The sequence below is a fragment of the Plectropomus leopardus genome, chromosome 5 (assembly GCF_026936395.1).
Source record: "Plectropomus leopardus strain MGB_pleo_1.0 chromosome 5, ASM2693639v1, whole genome shotgun sequence".
Classification (NCBI taxonomy): domain Eukaryota; kingdom Metazoa; phylum Chordata; class Actinopteri; order Perciformes; family Serranidae; genus Plectropomus; species Plectropomus leopardus.
The window spans coordinates 9,207,552-9,235,121 of NC_142180.1; the positions used below are offsets into that span (position 1 = coordinate 9,207,552).

Sequence of the window (27,570 nt, forward strand, 5' to 3'; positions counted from 1 at the left end):
GGTTGCTCATGGCCTTCTCCCCATGTTTCTTAAAGAAATCAAACCAATTTGCTCAGGTTTCAAAGGTTTATGGGTTTCTTGATAGACGCCCGAAATTAAATAAGGACATCAGGAAGACGGAATGTTTACAGTATCTTATGTTCATATTTTTTTTTTTGCACAATAAAGCTCCCAAACACATTTGAGAAAAGCTGTTAGCTAACGTTAGCTGGGAACATACCTGAATGGTGAACGTGTTGTGGTTCACAGAAAAGCCTTTACTTGAGGGGATCTTGTCGACGGTGACCTCCGCTTCTGCGTCCTCATTAGGGTTCTCTATACGCAAAACAACTGACCTGGAGGTTCCCAGCTTCACTGTTCCAAAGGTCACAAAAGGAGCCTTTGAAAACAGGGTCAAAACCAAAACCGGAACATCGTTCTCCTTGTTAGCGTCCTCTCTCTTTACTGGACTGAAGTCTAAAAAGCCTCTCCGTGTCGGAGGCAACGTTTCAGCCATTTCAAATCTTTAAGAAAATAGAAAAAGCTAACAGCTAGCTACATGTTACGACGTTAGATTTCCTCAAAACGTCTAGCGAGTGCGCTGCAAGTAATGTCGACTGCTTTCTCGTTTTCTAGTACTAGTTTGTTCCGACACTAGCTTACTAGCAAACGTTAAAACACGCTGCCTTCATCAACAAACCGAATGAAGATCTAGTTTGAAATTTGGTCGTGGTGTTGAGTCAGCCAATGGTAAACGAGGGATGGCTGCGTGATGACCAATGAGTGAAGAGACTGTATCAACACCATATGAATACAGAGTAACGACCAATCAGTTATCGGTCACGTATTTAAACTGCCGTAAGCCGCGCCCATAGTCAGGGAGGCAAAAAACGGCAGATGTGTCACTCTGATATATTTTGTCGACACAAAATAAATACACCAAATACTAATTCCCCACATATTGTTTTTTTATTGATTGCCACAAAGCATCTTTCGAAACAATACTGGTTAGAAATAATCAAAATTTTACATGTCCTCTCCCAGATTGTGAGCTTGAATTTTACTATTGAGTGAGGGTTCTGTTATTCATTCGATCTTTGCTCTCATGTGCACTCTTTCTCTCACTCGGGTTTAACTGAAAATGTTGACACAAATGATATAATAATAACGTGATGTGATCATGCATTTTCGCTGTAGTGAAACCTGGATCTCGATTTAATCGCAGAGATTGACGTACACAATATGTTCACATGTAGAGAATTCAAGGTATTGCGTAAAATCATCGTCACCATCACCTGTCAGGACAGCTCGCCGTGATCGTATAGTGGTTAGTACTCTGCGTTGTGGCCGCAGCAACCCCGGTTCGAATCCGGGTCACGGCAGTATTTTGGGGAGACAGGTTTCCTCGCGATAAAGGAAAAGATAGGACAATTGATCAATAACCAAACTTAAGAATCTTGGATGGTTGTGAAGAAAAAAAAACACACACCCAACTTAATGGAAAAGACAAAAAATGTAGAGAAAAATATAGAAGATTTTCTGGCTTAACAATTGATACTGGTATTAGATGTATGAGTGTTGGTGACCAGCACAGGAGTTAAAAGTGTTTCTACTCCCCCTGGTATAGTCTGACCAATACTGTTTAGGCCACTTCCTATTTTATTAATCAACAACAATTAAACAAAACCAAGACATGCTTTACCTATTTGAATACTTTAATTAACATGGCTTAACCTGTAGCCAGTATTCACTATGCTTTGAGTTACCTCTGGCCTGCAATTTGGACTAAAATTAACTGATATGTGATTAAATGTTTTAAAACATGTTTTACACTACCACACAAGGTCTCTGTTTCAGGTAATGTTTAGGCCAACTAAGAGATTAAGACTTCTAAAGTGTATTAATGGGCCATGTTAAAAAAATATATTTAAAAAAAATCAAATTATTAAATGTTTTTTAAGCTCTATAGTTGTTATTGTTAACTTTTTTTTGCAAATAAAACAATTAATAGCCTGTATAAACTTATAGGCTATGTAGCCTAAGGTAACCACAATGAATTAGGTGACTTGGAAGACAGCCAATTCTATATTTTAGTAATTAATTAATTTAGTAATTATTTCTTTTTCCCCAAGAAATGTGTAGATTGAAACTGTTAATCTAAGGAGTTAAAATTAGATTGCAATCTTTTCAATTTCAATTATTCCTTTTTTGTTTGTATAGTTTTTTGACCAGTATGAGCTGTTCAACCATCACAGGACGGAAATTTGGGAAAGGCACTCCTCATACGTTTAATACAGTTGGGCTGGGCTCTAAAAACTTGATAAATCGTTCACAGACATGTATCTGTTTAGGAATCAAATTATTGAAACCTATTACTATTCGTCTATTCATCAGTGCAGGCACTTCTTAGGGTGCCTGCACTGCGAAGGCATGAGTGTGTACACTTTTATACACTTGTGTATACACTAGTGGCCCCGAGGACGGGGCCACTTGTGGTGCATTTACTTGTGATGTAGTTTATCATACTTATTTGACTTATTCTTATTAGGCTTTGCAGTGCAGGAAACCTATTAATATTCATCATACGTCATACTACTAAGTTGTGTGTTATTCACGTCTCTCCCTAATTACACATACTGCTCATATTATGTCCGTTTAAAATCATTTTGTGATTATTCTGATTTTCCTTGAGTATTGGTGATCACTAAACTACCACAGCAGCTCAGCTGATTGTGAATTCGAGTAAATCTTATTCTAAAAAGGTTTATCTGCCCCAGATTTTAAGTTCTCCTCCTTAAAAAATATCTTTTGCTTATTGCTGCTCTTTGCTCGGATGTTTGTGCTTCACTGTGCAGATGGATGAATGTGCAGAGTTTGATACTATATGAGCCTGTTTGCACATTTGTCTGCTGAGGAGGGAAATTTTCTCTGCTCTCTCTGCACCGTAAATCTGGATTTAAGATGTGTCAGCACAAGCATGACTTTGAGACACTTTTTCACAATCCTGGTCCAATATGCAGCTCACTCAAGTGTGATGTGGAAACATGCAAGCTCCACTTCTAAATGAAGTATTGCACGCAGCACTTAAAGTTTTGAAATCAATAATATTTGCATATACACAGTCTCTAGACTTGACAGCAAGAAGAAAATTGTTGATGAAATATTAACAATGTTTATTATATTAAGGCATGTGTCCATTTTTGTGGGAAAAACATATCAAACAGAGTTTTTTTTTTATCTGTCCTAAAACATATTTGGAGGGAATTTAAAACAGAAAGCTGGATTTGTGGTGTTAGTGTACTGTTTGCAGGCATTTGCATGTCTATAGCAATGGCTTGAGCCAACCCCATCCTCCCAGTATCTATCCCTTTTGTCTCTAACCTCCACTGTCCTCATGTCTTTTTTGTCTGACCCCCTACCATCATGTCATTCTGCCGCTAACTGATCAGTTTGATCCCCACAAAAAGCCATTAAAGACATGCTAATGTAAATTCCATTGGTGTGTAAATGTAAGGGAATACAATGGAGCTGACTGTCCGTACTTTTACATTGCTGACACTGCAGCGTTTTGAGCGTTCCTTGAGGAAAACTCGGGAACAGCAAAGAGTGTGCCGAAAAGTTTGGTGGGTAGGGTGGTGGTCTCAGCAATCAAATACTTGTATCTTGAAACCTTAAATTAGACGTACTTAACCCTTAGGGAATGTTTGGGGCATTTTAGGTGCTTTTCATTCTTATTCTTCTTCTTTTAAGAAAAGTTGGCTGTGTTCATGCATATGGCATGCATTTTGCAATATTGTGCATTTTTGTTTAGTCTTGGAATTCACAGCTCAGCTCTCACAATCAGTCTAAAATAGTGTGTAAACAGAATTGTTACATTCATACTGTTAAATGCAAAAAAAGCTTATTTGAAACCCATTCAAACTTCCACAGCTATCAAAGTATAAAAACATGCATTGTCATTCTGGGCTTTTGCCTTGGAATTTGTGATTTCTGCTATTTTTCCACCTGAAAATCAATGATAATGTAATATGTGATAATCAAAACAAACAAACAAAAAAACTTTGCTTGAAGAATATTGAAAACAAATTCTTTTTTTTCCATCTAAAAACATAATGGCATCATCAAGGTTAAAGGTTTATGTATTGTGATTCAGCATGTTTGCACATAACAAGAACAAAACTAGTCAAAATACTAAATATATAAATAAAAAGCATAATGCCTTAGATTTATGTCTAAAAACAAAAAAAAAAACAGGAAAAAAGTGGAAAAACCTGGCATTTAAAGAATTAAAATTCTGGAAATTAATGAATGTATGACATTTGGGATTAGGACTAATGTTGCTTAAAAAATAACTCTGAAAGTAGAACATAATATTAAAGATTATATGTTCTTAAAAGCTTGATTTCGAGTACGAGTAATATTAGGGTGAGCCCTAAGGGTTAAAGTGAAACTGTGCTGCCTTCACGGCCGCATTTTTGTGTTGCTCCTCCACCCTTCTTCACTTCGAGGCTGATCACGTGACCCTCGCGCCGTCCAATCCCGTGCCAGAAGAGCACGGCTCGTAATTTTGAACAGACGGAAAGCAGCCAGGCAGAGCTGCGATCGTCAGTACTGCCATTCACAGGCTCATAGCAAAACATCGGTTAAATCCTGCCCTGAGCAACTGATATGTTTACCACTTGTCATATCGGATGAAGTCAAAACTCTCTGTCTTTCGTGATAAATATGAGTTCTCGTGTTATCACTCCTGGACCGTACCGGGCCACAAAACTGGTAAGTTAATACGTTAACGCTGGTTGATGCGATCATTAGCTAAAGCTGGCTAACGTTAACTGCTAACGTAAATGCATGCGAAAATTTCAGCTGCAGTCCTGTAACGTTGGCTGTTAGCATTTTAAATCGACGTAACTCTTTGTTCAATAATGCAAGAGTGTTTACATCATTGATTAAATATCGTCTTTCATCAGCTCTTCCTACTAACGTTAACTAACGTTAATCCACCTAACGTTAACGTTAAACTGTCTATCTCTCCAATACGTCCCGTTCCCCGAATTTATGGTTTAACCAAACTGTTATTTTAATGATCATAATGTAATGTACAAATTATAATCTGAACTGATTCATAATCTTGTGTCTATAAAATGTCAGTTAAACTGCTATTTTAGAAGATTAAGTTCTGAAAGTAATATAAATGAGAAGATTGAACTTTTTTCCATACGATAATTACTTCAATTGTAAATATAAATCTTCATCAAAATTGATGTTAACACTTATTCATTTACCAATTTACTTATTCTTTTATCTGCTAGTAGTTAAATCTAGTAATTGTATCAACAAAAACTAACCTATCCTAGTGCAGCTGTCCTGTCTGTGAATTAATCGCCCCCTTTTTTTTGTATAAGCTTTAAAAAATTATATTGACTTACTTTGACACAACTTCACCCAGCTGAAATCAGACAGTTGGGTAATGAACAGTAAGGCAACTAAAAATCATTTTAAATTACAGCTTCTATCTTTAAGTCTGTAAAATGACAGAAGAAAGTGAAAAATGTCTCAGAATTTCCAGATTAGAAAACAAGGCGATGTCCTCAGCTAACTTGTTTTTTGTGCGTTTTTTTTATTTACTAAAAATTCACATCTCAAAGATATTCAACTTCATGTACTTATAAGGTGCAAGGATGTGGGAAATAGTCTTAAATGGTGAAAATTCCAGCAGGTCAGCAACACTTGTAGTGCAAAGACAAACTTTACATTTATGGTCTTTGACCTGTTGCCCTGCTGGATGACCCCGAACACTGTTGCACAATAAATGTGTTCCTCACACAACAAGTGCTGCTGGAGTTTTTACCCTTTATGACCTTTAATCAATTAATTATTTCAGCACCACTTGGTTCTCTGTGTTGTTTGTCTTGACTGTGGAGAATTTTGTCGACGTATATTATCCTAATTATGTTGTTTCCATGACAAAAAGGTTTGTAAACTAACCCTAACCAAACTGCACCAATTCATACCTCTTTCTCCAGGCTGACCTTGCATCCCTCAAGACACAGTCTGAACATTCAGATTTAGTTGCACAGTTACAGAGTTTCAGCTGTACATGACACAATTTGGTAAACTCTCTTTCTTTACTCTCTCAGTGGAATGAGGTGACTCGTTTGTTTCGGGCGGGTATGCCCATCAGGAAACACCGTCAGAACTTCCGGCACTACGCCTCCTGCTTCACCGCCTCTGCCGCTGTGGACTGGATGCACCAGCTGCTTCGTAACAACAGCAACTTTGGCCCTGATGTCACCAGACAGCAGACGGTGCAGCTGCTGAAGAAGTTTCTGAAGAACCATGTGATCGAAGACGTGAAGGGTCGCTGGGGCACGGAGGATCTGGAAGACAACAGCGTGCTGTACAGGTAGGAAGCGTTTGGAGGAACTTGTTTTGTAATTATAATAATACACTAGAATATCGGTAAAAACATATGTCGATTGTGCTGCCATACACAAAATTATGTAGTTAACATGTTTTTTTCTTTCCCTCAGATTTCCTTCCACTTCCCCTCTGAAGCCCATCCCCTGTCCCGCTCCAGCATCGGCCACTGGCTCTGTAAAGAAAAGGCCTTCATTCAGGGACAAGGAAGGTTTCTTCAGGTTTAGAGGTGTCAAGAAGCAGCAGCACGAGGAGGGGACACAGGTGAGCTGGACTGGACATGGATTATTGTACCTATGTTATAACTCAGTCTCAAAAAATAATCTATACCAATATCAATCATATTCTGGAGACAGAGGGTCAGTGTACAGTCTCAGGTTTGAAGTAGAGTCTAAATGTAAAAAAAGTGATGGTGATTATGTCATGGTGGTTCATGGTTTCTTTATGCTTTCCAGGAAAATGTGGATCCTGCTTTGCAAGCAGAGAATCAGCCAATAGGGGAGCAGCAGGTGCAGAGACGGGAGCTGACAGTGGAGGACGAACAGGAGATCTGGAAAGACATCACCCTGACCCAGTATTAATCCTTCATTTTTTAAATACATACAAATTGCGAGTTTGTCACAAAGCAACATTTCCTTTAACATGAACAACCTGCAGAATAAGTTGAGAAAAATAATCTGATTTCTGAAACTAAAGCAAAGATTGAAGTCCAGAAAGCACTAAATGGGGGAGATTTTTTTCTGCAACTAAACTTCGTGTGTTGTGTTTCAGCCTGCAGAGGATTCTGGGCGTTGCATCTCTTGATGAAGTTTTAGACCGACGCTATATAAACCCACAGAACATCATCCATAACATGACCAAAGTCAACAAGCATGGAGTGGTCACACTGGACGACAAGACCAGTAGGTTTATATATCAACAAAAAAAATGTCCCAAGAAAGCATTAAAATCATTATAGTCTATAGCAATACTCATATGTTAAGAATCTCTTTACCATTTTCAGTATACTACTCACTCTGAATCTGTAGCCCACCAAAATATGAGCCCTGACAATGTGACATAAGTGATCCAATCATCTTAACCTGTCAATCATCTTTCTAGACGACCTCCCACACTGGGTTTTGTCTGCCATGAAGAGCCTGGCCAACTGTGAGTAGCAACGAGCTGCTTTGATATCTCTGTGCATGAGCATTGCTAGGAATTGAGAATTGAAAATTACTTAAGGTATTTATTTTTGATTAATGCAGATTTCAAATTTATTTTTTCATTTATATTTTTGTGATATATATATATATATATATATATATATATATATATATATATATATATATATATATATATATATATATATGTAATTCTATTATATATATATATATATATATATATATATATAATATGTAATTCTGTAATATATATATATATATATATTACAGAATTACATTATGCACTGCATATTCTCAGGAATTAAGCATTACGGCTGGGTGTAAAATTTTTCAGGTTTCTGAACGATACAGCACACACACACACACACAGAGTCTGACATACATACATATATGTATATATTCTTTTTCTTGCATACCTTTTACAACATGCAACAATAGACAGCCAATCACCAGCATTATTAGAGCTTGATACAGTCATGCTGCGTGCCTATTGGCTCACTGACACAAATGAGATTCAGCCTTTGCGTATCGGAACGATACTTGATAATATCGAAGCTGATCAGACAGTGCCCTAATCCACATTCTGTAAAATTATCCCTTCAGGGTTCCAGGTCTTGAAACTCCTGGAAAAGTTATGAAATAAGAAAAACAAAACAGTGTTCCAGGACTGGAAATGTAAAATACTGTCTGTCCTTACATTACTCATTTTAAACACAGTGCTTCACTGCATGACTGTTGAAATGTCAGTAGTATCACATGATGCACACTGGTGTGTGCAGCTACTCAGTAATGAGTAATGAGAATGAATGCTGTAGCAAAACTAGATCATCTTAACACTTCTACCAGCACGGCGAGCATCACTGTTTATGCAAGATAACTTTAACTGAAGCTCAACCAATCCATAACCACATCCAATGATCTGCATACACATATGAAGTCACGAAAATGGAGTAAAATACAATGGAAATGTTATGGAAACATTTTGAAAATTAATTTGCAAAAAAGTGTGGGAACCCTGATCCTCTGACTTTTTAATTAACTGTTTAGAATTCTTTGTAAAGTTAGAAAATTAAGTCATACACAAGTTCTTGTTGGAATTATGGATGTAATTTGAGAAGTCTCAGCCTTCAGATATCCTCCACTCATAGTAGCTGCTGCAGTAACTTGCTGTTTGCTTCTAGGGCCGAAGTACGACAGCACTCAGCCGTCCTATCCCGGCTTTGAGAGGGACGTCTTCAAAACGGTGTCTGATTACTTCTACAGTCTTCCTCAGCCAGTACTCACATACGAACTGTATGAACTGTTTATCAACGTCCTGGGTAGGTACTGTGGACTGATGTCATCAGGCTGCTCTCTGATCATAAAACTACACTTAAAATGATTTTAAGAGACTTAATGTTGTATCACAGGGAAGACTTGATGCTTAAACTGACAGGATTGTCTGCAAGATCTTGATGTTCAGTCGTGCTGACATGCCGTTTCCACTATGTGGTTGTGTCTAACTGTGCCTTTTGACTGCTAACAGGTTTTGGTTGTTGTCTCTTGTGTTTGTGGAGTCCTAACAGCGATATGAGCAGCTGTACTCTCTGTGCCTGTTATGTGTTGTCTCTGACCAGCTGACGGTTGTGTTTGTTCAGTAAAAGTTTGATCTAACTAAACCCTCTCCCTCCCCTTCGCTGTCTGCTTGCACTGACACTCTGCCTGCTCCGCTTGGCTCTCTCTTCTCTCTGCATCAGTGTTTTGCGGGTACGTTACAGCACCCACGACACACCAGCGTGGGAAGCGCAAGAAGCTCGACCTCCCGGCAGCAGGCCCTCCTGCAAAGACGTCGTTCCGCTCTACAGAATGTCTCCTCCTGTCGCTGCTCAGACAGGGGACGTGTGATGAGACAGAGTCGCCAATGAGCGAGGTGCTGGGCGGGAAGCTTCAGTCACGGTTGGCAGCGTTGACAGGAGGCGTTGGTGATGTTCAGTTAGGAGGCAGCTGCATAAGTCTGAGCACAGCTGGTTCAATGAAGCCTCGAACCAGGAGTTGCTCACTTGAAACCATCCTGGATGACTCTGCTCCTCTCACCCGGCAACAGCTGTTCCTGTCCAATGACAGCCTGGCATCCTGCGCCCATAGCAACAGGAGCCAGAGTGACAGCTCTGCCATCATCACTCCCGACAGCCATACAGACTTTACATCCGTATCCAAATCAACCCCGACAACTTGTGAAAATGCTTTAGGAGTTACAACCAGAAATAGACTGTCGGTAGCAGGACAGTCAGTCACACAAAGGCCACGCTCCTGGCGGCCACGCAGCGTAGGCAGCTGTCTGGACATTGTCATAGAAACAAAGGAGGAAGATGTCAAAGAGATGAAGTGGCAGAGCCGAGCAACCAGCTGCCTTAACGTGAACACTCCTGCAGACCACTCCTCCTTTGCTTCACGTCCTCCCTACTTGTCCTACCATCCCTCCTATCTTCCTTTCTCCTCATCTGCTTTGGCCAAAGTACAAGGGTCTAACACAGGACCCAGTGGGCCTAGACCCGCCTCCAGTACCTCTAATGTTCGGACGCTTTCTGCACACGCTGTTGTCCGCCGCTGCATCAGCTCTCTGGATGTGTCGAAGCCATCCCGACCTGTTTCACTGCTCAAACCGCCTCTCTGTGCGCCCACCAGCACCTCCCAGCCCCCCCAACCCAAACCTGAGCACAGTAAGACCCTCTCACCTCTACCTGTCTGCGTGTCTGCTTGTCTAGTGTTGATATCCAGTCAAACTAACTCCATCTAACATCTAACCACCGCTGGTATGCAAAGTTTTAACTTCTGTCGAACTCAAAATGTGAAGTCGAGATGTGAGTTTAAGAGGGGCAGGAAGCAATTTCACTTTTTGGGGGGGTCTGTGTTAGTTATTGTTTCAAAGGTTCCCGTGAACATATCGACAGAACAAAGTAATGTAAGAAAGCACTGGTTCAAGACACATAGAGCTTATGTGCAGCTAGTTACATTTAGATTAGATTAAGGTTTGCAGTGCATTGTTTCTTGCTTTTTGCATGTTATGTGATATTTTCTGCTGCTTTTGAGTTATGCAGTGTGCCAGAAGTATTGCATTCCTGCAATATCTCCTGGGCATTTCAGTGACAGGTCCTCTTATAAAGTTGCAGAAAGAATTTTGAAAATGCAAACTATGGATGCGGTAAAAATCTTTTTAGCGACCCACGAATTGGGGGAAAATATGTCGGGTGGCTGTTATGTAGCAAAAACAAAAACATGCTCTAATCTGGTCTACTTCTTTTAAAATCGACTCAATCTGTGTAAATTGATGAAGATGCAGGATCTGTTCGTCGCTCACTAACTGTAGTACTACTGTCGGCACACTGTTGATCAGAAGATGTATAAATATGATTACTATTTTAATTATTAGTATTTCTGCATAGTGACTTCTAGCCACCAGTAGCAGCACTGAGTGCTTGACCACAGAACAGAACTGATGTAAGCTCAGAAGCAGGGATGTGATTTTTCCAGATCAATCCTGAATTCTGTCTTTTCTGACCAAAAAAATTGACCCAAGAGAATCATGTAAATCTGTAAAAATAAAATAAAATAAAATAGTGGAGCATTCAGGATTTTTTTCTTTAACCTTGCATAATAAAACTTTGAGCAGTTAATTGTCAATATAGAAGAAGGCAGTGTCGTAATTTTGTACCTTTAGTGATACATATGCAAGAAAAGAACAATAAGACAGTGTTTACAGAAATATACATGAAAATTCTCGGGTCTTATGGGCTTAATTTGTGTTGATTCTTCAGTTGACTAGAGTTTGGCAAACAAGCCAAATCCATATATTTGTCCTGCTGTTTTGCTCTTGGTGAGCTTGTTACATCAACATTTTTCCAGTAACACATTTTATCAGTGGATCTGTGACTGAGATGTTCAGTAGTTCCAGGAGATACCAGTGCAGGAACATGATGCACATTATACAGTCCTGGATCTGGAACAGTTGTGCTTATGCTTTTTAATAGCATACAACACGTAAAATGTTCTGTTTATAAATCTCACCCGACTCATTTTGCGCTGCAGCTGTAGTTGATTAATCATGCCATCCATCCATTCATCCATCAAACATAAATCCATTCGTCTGATCCAGTTTATGTGATTTAGCAGCGATGGATGAATGTGTCCACGCCGAGTGACTCCGCTGCTGTTTGCTTCTGTACTGATCACACTTCAGACTTCACCCGTCTCCATCATCATCACTGTGCAACCATGCTTATATATTTATATAGGCCTTCTCCAGTCTCACTGTGAGCGTGTGGCCATTGAGGCCCTGCAGCTTTGCACCCTCCTCCTCCCACCCACCTCCCGCAGGAAGCTGCAACTCCTCATGAGGATGATGTCACGCATCAGCCAGAACGTGGACATGCCACGCCTCCACCCCGCCATCGGCACCAGAACACTGGTGAGGCACAAAAGTGGAATTATGCGAATCAGTGACATAATCATCTAATTGTGTTGAAATATGTTTTCATTTTTTTTTTAAATCAAATTATGTTTTTGTGAGTGTTTTTTGTGGTTCTTGTTTCAGATGGTTCACACGTTTTCAGGCTGCGTCCTGGGCAGCGCTGTGGAGTGTGATTTGGATGAGCTGTTGGCTACCAGATTGGTGTCATTTCTAATGGACCATCAACAAAGCATCCTCGCTGTCCCAGAGTACCTGCACAGTGCCATCAATGACCATATACAATATCTGCGCACTGTACAGGTACACCCAAAAACTATTCCAGTATGACTATTAGAAACCACATACACCATTAACTCATGCAATGTCACACTACGCAAACACATTATATAGAATATGTTAATGCATTTTTTTTAGTTTAAGTGATTTTTAAATGTTTTTAATCAACCCGAGGTGTAAAATATTGTGGATGTATACAGTGTGTACATATGTAAAAAGTATAGCAGATCATGTAATTTAGAAATAATATGGAAAACGGCAGCAAATGGCCAATTGAAAACAACTGAGCACAATGGGATTTAGGCTTCATCTTTTCTGAGTATATAGTAAGTCATACATTTCTTTCACTCTCTTGACCCCAGGTCCCGATGGATGGTTTTGCCAATGTCAATGGTGACGATCCAGTTTGCATTCCATTGCCCATATACGCATTCTGCCGCCAGATCAGCGGCGCTGAGTTTGAACAGCAAAAGGCAGAATCTTCCCAGAAGGCCATGGAGGAGTTGCTGGAGATGCTGCTGACTGACCAAAACATACGTGAGAAGGACAGATGCAAGAAACTGAAACAGGTAAAAGAAACAACAATAAAAAGCACCATTAATCCTCTATGGTACACATTATAATGTCGGTTGCTAAATTAAAAAAAAAAGTTTGTATATATTTATCATAAAATAGATAAAATGAACGTTATTTAAAGATGCTTTCAAAAAAAAAATTGTACACTTTTGATGATGTTACCTTAAACAAGACTACCATGATGGTAAGACTGTAACTATCATACACAATACTATATGGAAAAATATAAAAAAGTATTAAACTTATCCAGGTTAAAGGAGATAAAAAGGAAACAGACTGTTATGCTTTAAACCTAAATACATAACACAGAAAAACAACACAAAAACTGTCATGTTTGGATTCCATAAAGGAACCATGTTTCAAGGCATTTGCATTTTAGCAATTTTCAATTAATTTTCTAATTAAGCACATTAAATGATTAAAAATTCTTTCATCTTTTATTGTGAATTCATTTTTTTCAAGATATATAAAGTGCTACTGATTTCCTTTTCTTTTTAAAGTATTTCAACATAGTTGGATGTGTTGCATAAGTGTAAAACAGCAAAAAATGGGTATGTTACCCAGAGGCAACATGGTACCATAGAGGGTTAAAGTGTTCAAAAAGCAATCTATACTGGTAACTTTTCCAAACCTTTACTCCAGAGCTGAGGACGTATTGTTGGAGGACAAAATGTATGTAATGCGGACCCACTGAAAGCCTGTCACCGAATCGTGAGTTTTATTGTCTTTGCTTTAGTTTCAGAAGCAATATCCAGACATCTACAGTCGTCGGTTCCCCTCCGCAGTCGGTGACAAAAAGGCCGATGCCAAACCAAAGATTAAACCCCCCCTCCTCAACATCAAGAAGACCAAAGCTTTCAGCATCAGGAACTAAGCTAACCATACAGGCCGTCACCATTTTTGAAGCCACAGTCATTTTTCGCTGCACTATTACTGCACTGATACTGAGAGATGTGGGAAAATTCACTTCTCTATGCAGCCATCAACGCTTTCTTGTTACATTGAAAAGACTGTTATTATTGTTGTGTGTCATTTGTGTAGTGATGTGAGAGTTAATGCAGACTGGTAGAATTCAGTGATAAATGTGTGTATTCGTGTCGTGTGTGTGTGTGTGAGTGTGTTGACAGCTGACTGAAGGGAAGTAGACAGTTTCTTCTAAGAGCAGTTAATCACTGTGTTCAATCATGTTTTCATGAAGCAGGGTTTTTTTTTAAAATTAAATTGTCTTTGAGTAGAATCAGTTTTTTTTCCTGCCACTTGTTTTTTCTTTTGCTACCTGGTACTGACATTCAACTGCGCGTATGAAAACCAACTTAAGATTGCATTTTGGGAGAAAGACATGCAAGTCTAAGATCACTGGTCCAAATGGGAACGATTAGATTATAGAATTCTTAATTTATAAATGATGACATTGGGAGAAGTGTAAATATTGTCTTTCCTTGAGGTATTTCTTGTGGTGTTGGCTGTTTTTATAGACTTTACTAAACATTTTATATCATATAATCTCAAATTTTATTTGAAGTAATTTGTAGTCTTTTGACATTGAGCCCTTTTCTCAAAAATTTCATCCATGTCCTTTTGACTCTTGCTTTTCTTTGTCTTATTGCTTTCATTTGTGTGTTTTGCTACTGTAACATTTTTGGGTTTCACTTCCTGGAATTTCTGATTTTCAGGATCTGTTTTTTCCACAGGAAACCAGCCCTTCACACTTTTATTATTCCTTGTGTTTTTGTGACTCATCTTGAACCCATCCCTACTTAGTTTGATAGAGAAATGTGTTGCACAACATTTAGGCATTGTAAAAGGTCAGTAAGATTATTGCAATCATCAGAATTGTTAATTTATACATATTTAATGCATATTAGACTCCCTAAAGAAGATTTCATCAGACACGTGTCATATTTTGGGTAAACTGTTGCAATTGTCATCAAAATAACCTCAACAACTACAGCACTGATCATCAAAAAGCAATAAATTGGCTATTGGCTATACCCTTGTGGTGTCAGATGGCATCCACTCATTTCACTGATGGATGCTAACAGGTATAAATTTCAGTGCAATACAGAACCCATGTTATGTCAAGTGTCTGAGGTATTGTGTTTGACTCAAAATTTCAAGCTGTCCTCTTCTTAATTTATCTTATATGAAGTATTAGTTCTACCCTGATATGTTTGTCTATACCTCATACCAAATGGTGTCTGTGTACATTTATATATGCACTCAGCAGCAGTGTTTTTGGCTTTTGCAGAGGAGTGTTATATTTTACACTTACACGGTTGTACTCTTCCTCTGAATTGTTTACTATGCAAAGTCCTGGGAAATAAATGTCTTTAGCTGGTCTATTTAAATGGCATCATCCTGCTTCTATTTGCAGTTGTGTGTGTGAAATGTGTGTAATGTGTCATAAATACTGTACAATACTGGTAAGTTAATAGAAATTAGCAAAGATAAAGAAAACAATACAGTAAAAGAACAAAATCATTAAAATTACCCTTTGAAATTGCTCAATTAAAATATTTTTATTTTAAATTTTAAATATGTAATTATTAGAAATATAGTTTTCTTGATAGTTTCCTTAGTCATTGGATAATTTCTATTGCTAATCTTCAGGTCATTTTCATGTCAACTTTTACTCTGGTTTCCCCCATTTGTGGTATATTTCATTCCAAGACAATAATTGCCTTTACTCCTGTGTTTTTGAAAAAATAGATAAATCACACCAAATTGCTCACGTTTTAAATAGGGGTGTAACAATCCATCGATCTGCATGGATATATCGATTAAATGAGCAACAATCAGGTAACATCGATGCAATGTGTCAACATGGATCCATATCCTCCTCTTTCAGGAGCGTCCTTATTTTAAAAGTCTGTGTCAGGTCACACAGCGTCCAGCAGATGTTGGAGAGCACTTGAGAGAAAGATGATGAAGATATATTACTGTTACTTACTCTGGAATAAATCATCAGAGTCAAACTGTTTTGTTTTAGGAGAAACTGGAAGTAAACAGACAGCACACCTCATATGTAAACAAAGCTCACTGACTTATTGCTAAGGTTAGCTGCTCTGTTTCAGCAACAGTGACTGCAAACGTGCATGTAGACTGAAAGTCATCGATGCTGTTCTGTCAAGAGATGCAGGGACTTAAACCAGCGGTGAGTAAGTCAAAGCATAAATAGTAGTAAGCTGGTTAAGTCCAGGAAAGGTCTGCTAGCCGCTTAGCTAATTTCCACAGCATTAGCATGTTGTATATGCTAATGCGTATATACAACATTACATATACAACATTAGCATGTTGTATATGCTAATGCGTATATACAACATTACATATACAACATTAGCATGTTGTATATGCTAATGCGTATATACAACATTACATATACAACATTAGCATGTTGTATATGCTAATGCGTATATACAACATTACATATACGTCGGGGAAATCTGACCTACAAAAGACAGTTGTTTTGTCTATGACCCTTAATAGTTATTATTGAGTTTTATACTTAGTGTCTGTTTGTTTGTTGTTAATCCACATTTTGAGGTTGTTGGAAGAAGTTTGTCTTCAAGTCAGACAGCCCTGAAGTTTTAGGAAAAAAACATCATAGTTTGAATTAAAATGAAAAAGGTTTTTCCAGAGAGCGTTTTTAAACAGAATGAACCAGTTTTAATTATTGCAAATTATGTATAAGTTGTTTTTTTATATTTTCTGACCATAAAAAGGGGTGGCAGCTCCTCCTGTAACCCACTGTGTTAAATGAGCAGATAATATTGGCGCATAGTGATCGCATGCTCCTGAATTAAAACGAATCATGGTAGACTTTGTAATATCGGTAAATATCGTATTGTTGTCCAAAGTATCGATGTAATATCGTATGGTGATGAAACAAGTGAAACCTATAGTTTTAAATGTTTAAATGCTTGTGAAAGGTGTCTGAACGCAGCACAAGAAAACTGACGACAATCCAGGTTTCAAAGGGTTAACATCATAAGTAGGCTGGTTTCCATGATATTTATTGGGCCCGCTGACACTGATCTAACCTCATGACGGGACTGGATGAGAATCCTAAAAGTTAGAATAGTTCATCCAGAGGGAACGGTGAATGTCTGCGCTCAGTTTTAACCCACCAAATATTTAATTGGACATTTAACTCAAATCCACAAATATCAACATTATGATGGTGCTAAATGAAAAGTCAGGAGATTGCTAAAGGGATGGTCATCCTCTGGAGACTATGAATGTGTGTGCAAAGGTTAATCGCAATCAATCCAATAGTTATATCAGTTTGTTCACTTGTCTGGTTCATTTATTTGCAGGCAGGCATCAGTTTGGTAGCTAGCTCTCAGCAGCAGTGCTCAAACACTAGATGACAGATTACTGCTCCTTTTAACCCTCATTAATGCAAGAATTCAATCTGATTCACCGTCTATTCAGCTTGCATTTATCATTATGACAGAGGACCAAAGAAATAGTCGTGGTTAATCATTGGCTCTCCCTCCAGAGAAAACTCTGTTGCTCTTTCCCTTTCTCCAGAGTTAGCCAATTAAAATAGTTTGAGTGTTCGTCGAGGCTGTCTGGAACTAATTAGACAGGATTCTTTCTACACGCATATCCCTGTACAAACAACAACACCAGCACACTGCTTTTAAAAGCTGACTTTATTGGTTTGACCCACATCATCGGCCTGTTTGTGAGAGTTTGTGTTCCCACAGGTTGACAAAGAACTTGTTTTGGGGCCCGGAGAACATTCTGCACGGAGCTGAGGGCCAGGCGGCTGAAAGGAGAGGAGACAAAGCTGGCTTGTTCAAGACCAGAGGAGGAGGAGGAAAAGTGGGAGCAGGGGAGCAAAAGGCATGCAAGGAAACCAGGAGGAGATGCAGAGGAAAAGAGGAGGGACTGGAGGAAGCGAGGAAAGATGGAAAGGGGGAGGAGAAAATGGGAGAAGGGGGTGGATGAGGGGAAAAGGGGAGGAGGGGGCCCAGTTTCCATCTCTCACCACAGGAAATCTGTGTGTGGTTTAAATGCAAGCCGGACTCTCTTTTTGTAGGCGACTTGTGTGTGAGTGTGTGAGGACCATCCAGCAGCATGGTCAGTCGGTGAGTAAAACTTTTTCTTTCTTAAATGTTTTTTGCAATGAAGACAGAACTTATTTTTACATAACATTTCAACCTTCAAATTTATTGGTTCTCAGGAATGAAATCAGAGAAAGCAGCACTCAGTGACGTTCATTGTTTTCCTTTAGAGAAAAATACTTGATGGTGACTCAACTATGCAGAGTTTAAAGTTTTCCACTCGACCTTTTTCATTATAAATGGGGAGAAAAAAATGTAACGAAATTCAAAAAGTTTCCAAGAGAATGACTGCTGCAGCAGTGAGATACTGAATAAAACCTTGAATATAGTATGTCTGCATCCTGAAAGACCTCAGTTAGATAACTGAGGAAAAGCTAGAGTCTCTGTACTCCTCAAATCTTAAATTTATAATATCAACTAATCAAGATGCAGAAAAGCTGTAATTGATCGCTTTTTTTATGATTTAATGTCAAAATATGGGTTAGGTTTATTTGATGGTAGATAGATAAACAGAGAAAATGAAACAATTCATTAATATTCATAAAGGAATTCATGACATGAAAGATGAAAAAAGAGACACGTATTAAGAAAAAAAGGACAGATAGATGCTAAAAAAAAGTTGTAAAAGACAAAGTTTTGCGTTTTGCAGCGTGGAAATAAGCAAGGAAACAACAGTTGGCGAAGCAGTCTCACCATAAGGTCCATTTAGTAGCCGTTCTGGAGGTTTTGATGTTATCACACCATCTTCCTCAGCAGATGGAGTTTATCGAGTTGCCACTTAATTGATGTTGTTGATATTATTACGGAGTGCATAACAACTTTTCATTTCAATAACCATAATTCAGTGGTAACTATACAAAATACATTCATTGAGGAATAAATTGCTAATAAACAGCTAGTAACCGTATGATTGTTGTGTCATGTGGATCATGTTTTGGAGTTGTTCCTCCAATTCATGTTTTCATTTTCCTCTCCAGTGTGGAGCATCCAGCTGCAGGCTACAGGAAGATCTTTGAGACAGTGGAGGAGCTGAACGAACCTATACCTGCTGAGATCTCTGGTAGGAAAGACAGCACGCTATTCAACATTTTTTTGGCTGACAATTGAAATTCTTGACTTTACTAATGTTGAAGAAATTTTGTCTCTGTCCAAGGATTGAAAGAAATACATCTGCCAACCAGCACCTTTAAAACTCACAAATGAAAGGTGAAATGTGTAGGATGTAGTGGCATCTACTACTGGTGACCTACTAAATACTCCTCTCTTTCCAAGCATGCAGGAGAACCAACCAACCCATTCTCATTCCGAACTCTTAACATATTGCCACAAGCACATGGTGGGATTATGCTGCATGTGGTTACGTTTGAGCAACAAAAGCACATGGCAGCCAACACATGGATGTCAACAAACACACATGCTGCCACAGATGGTTAGGATTAGGCAACGAGGCTACGGATGGATAGGATTGGGGGCAGGAGGCACACGGTAAAGTGTAGAAGAAAAAAAAATCACATTCAGATGGAAAAGGGAACACATCCCGCATGAATATCTTGGCTTTATTGGACCCATCCACTGCCCCCTGTTCAGCATTTCAACCTGATGCCGTCCTGTCCACATTCACTGTCCTGCTGTGTTTCATGTGGACGAGACAGGTTATATTCCACTACGTTGTCGAGTGACATGACAGATGCCATCGGTCTCTCCGCCATAGTATAACAACATCTGCTGTGTTCTCACCTGATGCCATCCGATGTGGTTTATGCGGAAGCAAAAGGTAGCTTTTGGCATTATGATCTTACACCAAACTCACTGTAAAAGTGGCTGTATCTTATGAGTTTGGAATGAGAACAGGCTGAGGAGAACCTACGGTTGCCTTCAGGTAAGGTAGAAACGGAGAAAGGCCCTGTAGAGCCAGTGTTTGTTTTGTTTGTTTGAGAGTGCTAGTGAAACATGGCACAGTGGAAGAGGACACTCCCGGTGTGGAGAAAAATGTCTCATTTTAGCCCAACAAAAACACAACTCTTAGTTTCAGGTGATTCTACATCAATGAAAACATATGAATAGATTCTAATATACACAGTGTGTATGTGTGCTTACATGTGTGTGTTTGCAGGTGTTATACCTTCATGGCTGGGCGGCAGTCTTCTCAGAGTGGGTCCAGGCCTTTTTGAAGTGGGAGATGAACCTTACCATCACCTTTTTGATGGACAGGCTCTCATGCACAAGTTTGACCTGAAGGACGGTCAGGTGACCTACTACAGGAAGTAAGAATACTACTTATTACCTTACAAAATCAGAGCACAAAAAAAATAAATAAAATAAATTAAAAAAAAAATAAAAAATATATCTATAAGACATCCGAAAGCATATTTTTTCTGTAGTAATGAAGTAATGTTTGGGCATTATACTGGATCTAGGTAGAGCCAGGCATTTTAAGGGATTTCTTAACATGGCCTTGTGTTTTTCTGTTTTCTATGTATAAAGGAAAATCTGGCATGTATACCCAATTGTTTATCACTTATACTGGTTTGATGCAGATCCAAATCCAGATGTTGATACTTGATGGCATCTGATTTCTGTTCTGCAGCTGTGGAAAAGAGCTGACAGTAAAATAATCAAAACTGGAATGTTACAATGGAGGAGACAAAAACAATCCTCAGCTGCAGACCACAAAAATGCTTCATCCAACTCCTTTTGCAAAGAAGTTTTTTCTACTCAGGAAAGCAGTTGTGTATTTCACGACTGAGTCACAATGTTTCTCTGACACATGACGGGTGTAATGTCTCTGCTCAGGTTCATCAGGACGGATGCGTATGTCCGTGCCATGACAGAGAACCGAATAGTCATCACAGAGTTTGGCACAGCAGTCTACCCAGACCCCTGCAAAAACATCTTCTCCAGGTAACTCACAAACCCATATATTATGGTTGCCATGCTAAAAATGGAAATATCCAGCTTCAAATATCCATTTTATATTTGTATTTTGGGTCCCTACTAGAACATGTTGACATGCTTTAATGCTCAAAAACCATTTTTCCTTATACTGTCTGTGCTGAAACACCTGTATTCACCCTCTGTCTGAGATGACATCCTTTCTCTTAAATCCCCCTTCCAGAAAAAGTCTGCTCTGATTGGTCAGCGTTTTCAGGTCTTTCAAATCTCATCATCTCATCGTCATTGCACCTGCATGAGTATAACCGAGTATAGTAGCACTCTCTACTGTGAAAAATGACCAAAAAAAGCTTTTAAACCAAAGTTAGGGCATGTTCCAGCAGGAAACTAAAATTGGGGAGAAACTAACTCAGTCTGCAACCAAGATTACATTTTTTTTTTTACGTTAGTGGAGGATAACAAACAGTAACTCTACATCAATGTAGGATGTTTGTGTAGCTTGCTGGTTGGCTCCAGAGTTAGGTGAATAAGATGATGCGTTAAAGAATGGCAGAGGTCTGTGCAGAAAAAAGGATTTTATTAAAAGGATTTATCAATGTGCTGATTATGATTTCATGGAGATGCTTATCTCCGGTTACAGAAGCACAATCTTATGAAATATTTTCGCTAGAGGCTCTATTAGAGAAAACAGTCAATAGTAAATATGAAATGCAATCAGCATATTAGAAGCAATAACAAATATGTTTTTTTTTTTTAACTCTATATAGCCTAAATCCTCGGCAAATATGTGATTATATAAACCTGGTTTATGAAAAACAAAATTAATTAGACATTCCACTGATAAAAGTGGAGATAAGACACCTAACTGATGGCTTCACTCTGGTTCATAAGGCACAGGTGGCCTAATCATGCCTGCTGACTGTGACTGCTGTCAGGGACCTGGACTTGTGATTGAGTATTGAGGGAACCTTTCACATTCAGCATGTAGCTACATGTAGCAGTGTAGGCTACATAATATAAACACCTGCAGACAACCATATAAAGAAACTCCTCATCAGCTGGTGTCAGCTTGTTTCGAATGATGGGAAAAAAAACGTTAGAAACAGAGCAACCTGATACAAGTCAATTAATCAATTAATTGATTGACTCCAATGTGAATATTTCTTCTGGTTTTCTTACTTTCCAAAGATACTAAACTAAGAACATTGGGGTTTCTGGACTGTTGCTCGGCAAAACAAGTCAGTGTCAGCTTGGGCTCCTGATAATTGCGATGCACGTTTTTTGTATTGATTTCTGTTCTTTTATTGACTAAAAAATGTAATCTTATACTTAGAATAATTCATATGTCAGTTATTAGAGAAAGTAATCATCAGTTATTTAAAGGACTGTTTGTTGCGGCTATAATCGTTATCGTTCTGCAATAATTACAAAGTAATTGATATATTGCAGACTCTAGCTATGTTATATCCAATGTCCCCCATACTACAATAATAACACTCCCTATGAAACTCATGTTTTCTTGGATATCCAGTGACCAATAACTTTGTTTTCTATGTAGATTCTTTACTTACTTCAGAGGCATTGAGATAACAGATAACTGCACAGTCAACGTCTATCCAATCGGTGAGGACTTCTATGCCACCACAGAGACCAATTACATCACCAAAGTTGATCCCGACTCGCTGGAGACTTTAAAGAAGGTGCGAGCTGATTGGTTTACATCATAGCAAATCTTTGAATTAACAGACTACTGCAATGAAAAAGTACATTTTCCAAATATTTTCAAGTTTCTTGATGCATTTTTCCTATGTAAGTACTTTTTTAAAGTGTTACATGTAACATTACACTTTAGTAATTTCATAATAAAGTTGTTGTCTTGTGCACATAGGTGGACCTGTGCAAGTACCTGTCAGTGAATGGGTTGACTGCCCACCCCCACATTGATGCAGATGGTACAGTCTATAACATTGGCAACTGCTTTGGCAAGAACATGAGTCTGGCTTATAACATCGTCAAGATCCCACCTGCTCAGAAAGGTAGGTTTCATTTCAAATTTAAACCGCTAGCAGACATAATATCAGAGAGTGATATTTTATTTTTCATTATAAACTGGACATGCGAATGCTCACAAGACCAAACTATTATCAGACACAGTCACTGTGTGTTTTCAGACAAGTCAGATCCCATAGAGAAATCCCAGGTCGTGGTTCAACTTCCCAGCAGCGAGAGACTAAAACCCTCCTATGTTCACAGGTACTGACTTATTCTGCTATATCTCACAATGAATACACAGTTCAACAACTTCAACCAAATATAAGTTTTATATCTGTATTTGTTTTTTCACAAACCAGCAGAAAGTTTGTGTCTGTGACCCCTGAATAAGTTGCTGTTTTTTTTTTTATCTGTGCTTTTCTATCTTTCTTATTTGTCGGTTTGTAGTTTCGGTATGACAGACAACTATTTTGTGTTCGTGGAGCAGCCAGTAAAGATCAACCTTCTCAAGTTCCTGTCGGCTTGGAGCATCAGAGGAGCCACATACATGGACTGCTTTGAATCCAACGACAGCATGGGGGTAGGCTGGGGCCAGAGGGTGATAGGTAGTTGGCCTGTTAGTATCATGTTATAATGTGTCTGTGATTGAAGGGTATTTGAAGGGAATTTAAAGTTGCAGATAGCATCTACTCATTGATATAATTTCATATTTATGTATTTATTACCCTAATTACAATAAACAGTGTAACTTATGAGTGTACTGACTGTTATTGTCAAGAAAAGATGTCATTTTGCACATATGTGTCCCCTGTTTTTGGACTTAGACATGGTTTCACCTGGCCACTAAGGACCCAGCTGAGTATCTGAGCAGCCACAAGTTCAGAACGTCAGCGTTCAACATTTTCCACCATATTAACACCTATGAGGAGGAGGGGTTCATCGTGGTCGATCTCTGCACATGGAAAGGGTAAGAATGTGTGTGTGTGAGTGTTTTATGATCAGTCTAACTGTCTCATCCTGACATCTCTCTCTGTTCTTTCTGCAGTCATGACTTTGTGTATAACTACCTGTACCTGGCCAACATAAAGGAGCAGTGGGAGGAAGTGAAGAAAGCAGCAATGAGTGCTCCTCAGCCTGAGGTCAGACGTTACGTATTGCCGCTGGATATACACAAGGTGAGGGCGGGCACACACACACACACACACACACACACACTACTAATAAGTAATGTTATCGATCATGCATTTACCGGTTGAATAGCATCCTTTTATTTTAAAACCTTTGTGTTGGAGGTCTTTCTCTCTCTTTTTAAAGTAGTCATAATTGCTTATATACATTTCTGAGAACAGGAGAACACTTAACACATCTGTTTCACAGCAGGCGTGTAAGAGAGGGGTAAGTAGGACAAAATTTGCAGACAAACGCACAGTTTCTAATTTGCAAATAAATGTTTTGCTACATATTTGGTAAGAGACGTTCATTGGTATTGTACTCAAGTCAGACTTCTCATATAAACCACACTGTTCTCACATGCACTGGTGCAAAAAATACCCCCCCCCCACCGTGCAGGGTGTGTGTGTGTGTATATGTGTACGTCCATGTATGTTCTTGTGTGTTTTCAGGAGGAGCAGGGGAAGAATCTGGTCTCTCTCTCCTACACAACAGCAACTGCTGTTCTTCGAAGCGATGGCACCATCTGGCTGGAACCTGAAGTCCTCTTCTCTGGACCAAGACAGGGTAATACACACACAGAGTTATGTCTCCATCGTGTAACTGACTTGAGTTAATTTCCTGCAGACTTACTTTAACCTTAACAATAACCAGTACTTGCCTAACCCTAACATTGACTCAGGTCTTCTTCTCATTCTACAATTTAATAATTTATGTCATGGGGATGGGGATTTTTGTCCAACAACACGAGTGATTCACATCCTATCTCACTCAAACATACACGCATACGCAATGGCAGAATGCAATGACCTAAGTCTCCCCATCAAAACAATATATATGGCATAAAATGCACAGTTTGTTTTGTTTTGGGTATTTTTATTTTATATAATAATAGCCACTTTCTCACATCACACAATTTGTACAACAACAGTTGATTTAGCAATGACCATACATGTATATTGTTGTTGTCTCCGTTATGTCATAGATTAGCATATCTGTATGTTGGTTTTTTTTACATGTAGTCTTGTATTTCTCTCTCTCTCAGCCTTTGAGTTTCCCCAGATTAACTACTCTCTGTGTCGTGGGAAGAAGTATTCCTTCGCTTATGGTCTTGGACTCAACCACTTTATCCCTGACAGGGTATGAAGACTTTTATCGCTCACAAGTGACTGACACAGACAGTGCTGCTAATGTTGTTGTCAAGGAAGACTGTTGGTTGTTTGTTGTTGAATTGCTGCAGATAGTCAAGCTGAACGTACAAACCAAAGAGACCTGGGTGTGGCAGGAGGACGACTGTTACCCCTCAGAGCCGCTGTTTGTACCAACACCTGGAGCCACAGAGGAGGACGACGGTAAAACACACACATAATTACACACGCTCATTAACACACAAACAAAGTAGAAGTTGTCTGCACACGGCTCCCAACATGGAGGTGGCTGAGCTGGTTGATAACAGCTTGTAGGGCTTATAGTGTGAACATGGGGCAGAGGGCAACAAAAAACAGAGAAGCTCAGATTACAACATACACAGAGGTAGTGTGACTCCATTCTCTGCTCAGGATACCACTACTCCTCCGTATGTTTACATAGCAAACAGAGACTGGCTGATATATGCTCTAAATGTTGTATACAGGATCTTTAATATCCATATCACCACCACCAATTTGAACTGAGTGGGGAATGCTTTAACAAAAAACAGAGAAGCTCAGATTACACGATACACAGGGGTTGCATAATGCCATTCTTCGCTCTGGATGTCATTACTACACCATATTGTTACATAGTAAGCAGACATAAAAAATAACAAAATGTGCCTGTTTAAATTATAAACTCATTCTTAGATTAACTCTGGTCTATACCTAATCCCAGTCAAATCTATGTTGGAAACACAAACGCATTTTCACCTCATCTGTCTCGGTGTTGCAGGTGTGCTGTTGAGTATCGTGGTGAAGCCGGGTGCAGAGAGACCAGGTGTCCTGCTGGTGCTGGATGCCATGAAACTGACAGAGCTGGCCAGGGCTGAGGTCAACACCATTATCCCAGTGACCTTCCACGGCATGTACAAACCATGACCTTGACCTACATCCTTACCCAGCCAGCACACATCCTAAAATACATCACCTTCACTTCTTGCCAGCTAACTACTTATTGTCTCTTGCCAATCTGCTGTTTAAGCTTAACAACGCAAAACAGAAAAACTCACCAAAAATAACTTCACAAATTCAAAGTACATTATTTCCCCTTGCAGTGACTTCTCATCAGCAATAAATCTGTGGTTAATGCAATTTCTTGAATATTTAAAGCTTGAATTTAAGCGTTATTGTATTCACGAGGCTCTTGGGACATATTATAAAGCATGGTATGTTTATCATTACATGTAATGAATGTTATTTCCACTTCTCTCTGAACTGAAGTTTTTTGCTGCTGAGTTTGCTTGAAGCTATTGCAGTGTCTGTTGATTGTAATGTAAAATGCTCAGTTTCTCCTTATAAAGACAACTGAACAGTGTCCTGTAACTGGTGGATAAAAACAGTGCCTGTGTACAGAGAAATTATCAATGACATGACTTTGCTTTTGTTAAAACACCTTGGCAAAAAAAAATCTTATTTACTGCATTGGCAAAGTTTCATATCAGAATTAAAATAGCACTTGCATATTTGTAAAACCATTGTGGTAAACCATTAAATAGAAACAATATTTTCAGAAATTTTGAAATATGTTTACACGTTCTTTTGTAAAAAAATAAATAAAGGCAACTTTATTACAATGATCATTTGACATTTTGTAATTACATTACTGGTTACAGCCAGTGCTGGTTTTACGCACTGACTATATTAGTCTTCTTTTTTCTCTTATATGTTTACAGTAGTAATCTGGAGGTGGATATCCGTATTACCGCCACCTACTCAAGTGGAACGTTTCTACATCTATTTTATTATTTTTTTTAAGTTCTTTATTGAGCTTTGGTTATGAATACAGAAGGCTTATTTAAAGTATTGGTCATTCAAAAACATCTGCCTCTGGTTGAGCAAAAAAATTGAAAAATAAAAAGATTAAAAAAGACAGACACCACTAGATTTGTTCTTGGAAAATCAGTGACTATGGGCTTGCTGTGTTAAAATGTTAAAGATATATATATATATATATATATATATATATATATATATATATATATATATATATATATATATATATATATATATATGTTTCAAATCAATATATCATGATTTGTGTTTTATTTTTAGCTATTTATGTTACTATTATGAAGAACTTGTGAGCCTATAATACATTATAGCAAAATATAGACTTGTCAGTAATTAATATAATAAAAATATGTAAATTTTAAAAGAATAAATGAACAAATGTGAAAAAAATTAAAAATGTCTCCTCCCTATGGTGGTCTATGATCAAAGCTCATAGAATCAGAAGACCGTGAGGTCATGCGGGCCTATATAAAACCCTCAGAACGCTTAAGTTCCTCACTTTGCACTTGGATTTTGACCAGAGCAAAACTGTGGAAAGCTAACTCACTGAGCGAGCGGTATACACTACTGACAGCGGATCTTGTTGGAAAACAACACTTTCG

General features: G+C 38.6%; 3 protein-coding genes and 1 non-coding gene across 5 annotated transcripts in view; 3 read left to right on the forward strand and 1 right to left on the reverse strand.

Annotated features, from left to right (window-relative positions):
* The window catches only part of aspm (assembly factor for spindle microtubules), a 32,652-nt gene extending 31,965 nt beyond the window's left edge, over positions 1 to 687 (reverse strand). Inside the window, exon 1 of the mRNA XM_042514046.2 lies at positions 221 to 687. Within this exon, the coding sequence (XP_042369980.2) occupies positions 221 to 496 (276 nt within the window). The 5' untranslated portion in view covers positions 497 to 687. The remainder of the gene's footprint in view (positions 1 to 220) is intronic.
* A 602-nt stretch (positions 688 to 1,289) lies between these two features.
* Positions 1,290 to 1,361, forward strand: trnah-gug (transfer RNA histidin (anticodon GUG)). The gene has a single exon. It is a non-coding gene; the product is annotated as a tRNA-His (tRNA).
* A 3,165-nt stretch (positions 1,362 to 4,526) lies between these two features.
* depdc1 (DEP domain containing 1) lies at positions 4,527 to 15,206 on the forward strand. Of its 2 annotated transcripts, XM_042484180.2 has the most exons (12): positions 4,527 to 4,752; positions 6,117 to 6,382; positions 6,510 to 6,660; positions 6,852 to 6,970; positions 7,168 to 7,298; positions 7,498 to 7,545; positions 8,741 to 8,878; positions 9,296 to 10,258; positions 11,831 to 12,003; positions 12,130 to 12,306; positions 12,645 to 12,851; positions 13,595 to 15,206. In XM_042484180.2, the coding sequence occupies exons 1-12, from the start codon at positions 4,705 to 4,707 to the stop codon at positions 13,730 to 13,732; spliced, it is 2,559 nt and encodes an 852-aa protein (XP_042340114.2). In that variant the 5' UTR covers positions 4,527 to 4,704; the 3' UTR covers positions 13,733 to 15,206. The 2 variants fall into 2 exon arrangements, with proteins under 2 accessions (XP_042340114.2, XP_042340115.2); XM_042484181.2 differs by lacking the exon at positions 9,296 to 10,258 and having other exon boundaries at positions 4,537 to 4,752.
* A 2,611-nt stretch (positions 15,207 to 17,817) lies between these two features.
* rpe65c (retinoid isomerohydrolase RPE65 c) lies at positions 17,818 to 26,757 on the forward strand. The gene is made up of 14 exons (XM_042481028.2): positions 17,818 to 17,954; positions 18,908 to 18,990; positions 20,044 to 20,194; positions 20,724 to 20,831; positions 22,381 to 22,522; positions 22,711 to 22,858; positions 22,994 to 23,075; positions 23,262 to 23,394; positions 23,639 to 23,781; positions 23,860 to 23,989; positions 24,437 to 24,551; positions 25,030 to 25,124; positions 25,225 to 25,336; positions 25,911 to 26,757. Exons 1-14 carry the CDS (start codon positions 17,944 to 17,946, stop codon positions 26,054 to 26,056), a joined length of 1,599 nt encoding a protein of 532 aa, XP_042336962.2. The 5' UTR covers positions 17,818 to 17,943; the 3' UTR covers positions 26,057 to 26,757.
* The last annotated feature ends 813 nt before the right edge of the window (positions 26,758 to 27,570 follow it).

Coding starts and splice junctions, on each gene's coding strand:
- rpe65c (XM_042481028.2), top strand. Junction 23,990..24,436: donor TGCCGCTGGATATACACAAG/GTGAGGGCGGGC, acceptor GTGTGTTTTCAG/GAGGAGCAGGGGAAGAATCT. Junction 25,337..25,910: donor AGCCACAGAGGAGGACGACG/GTAAAACACACA, acceptor TCGGTGTTGCAG/GTGTGCTGTTGAGTATCGTG.
- depdc1 (XM_042484180.2), top strand. CDS start 4,705: ATGAGTTCTCGTGTTATCACTCCTGGACCGTACCGGGCCACAAAACTG. Junction 6,661..6,851: donor AGCACGAGGAGGGGACACAG/GTGAGCTGGACT, acceptor TATGCTTTCCAG/GAAAATGTGGATCCTGCTTT. Junction 12,852..13,594: donor GATGCAAGAAACTGAAACAG/GTAAAAGAAACA, acceptor TCTTTGCTTTAG/TTTCAGAAGCAATATCCAGA.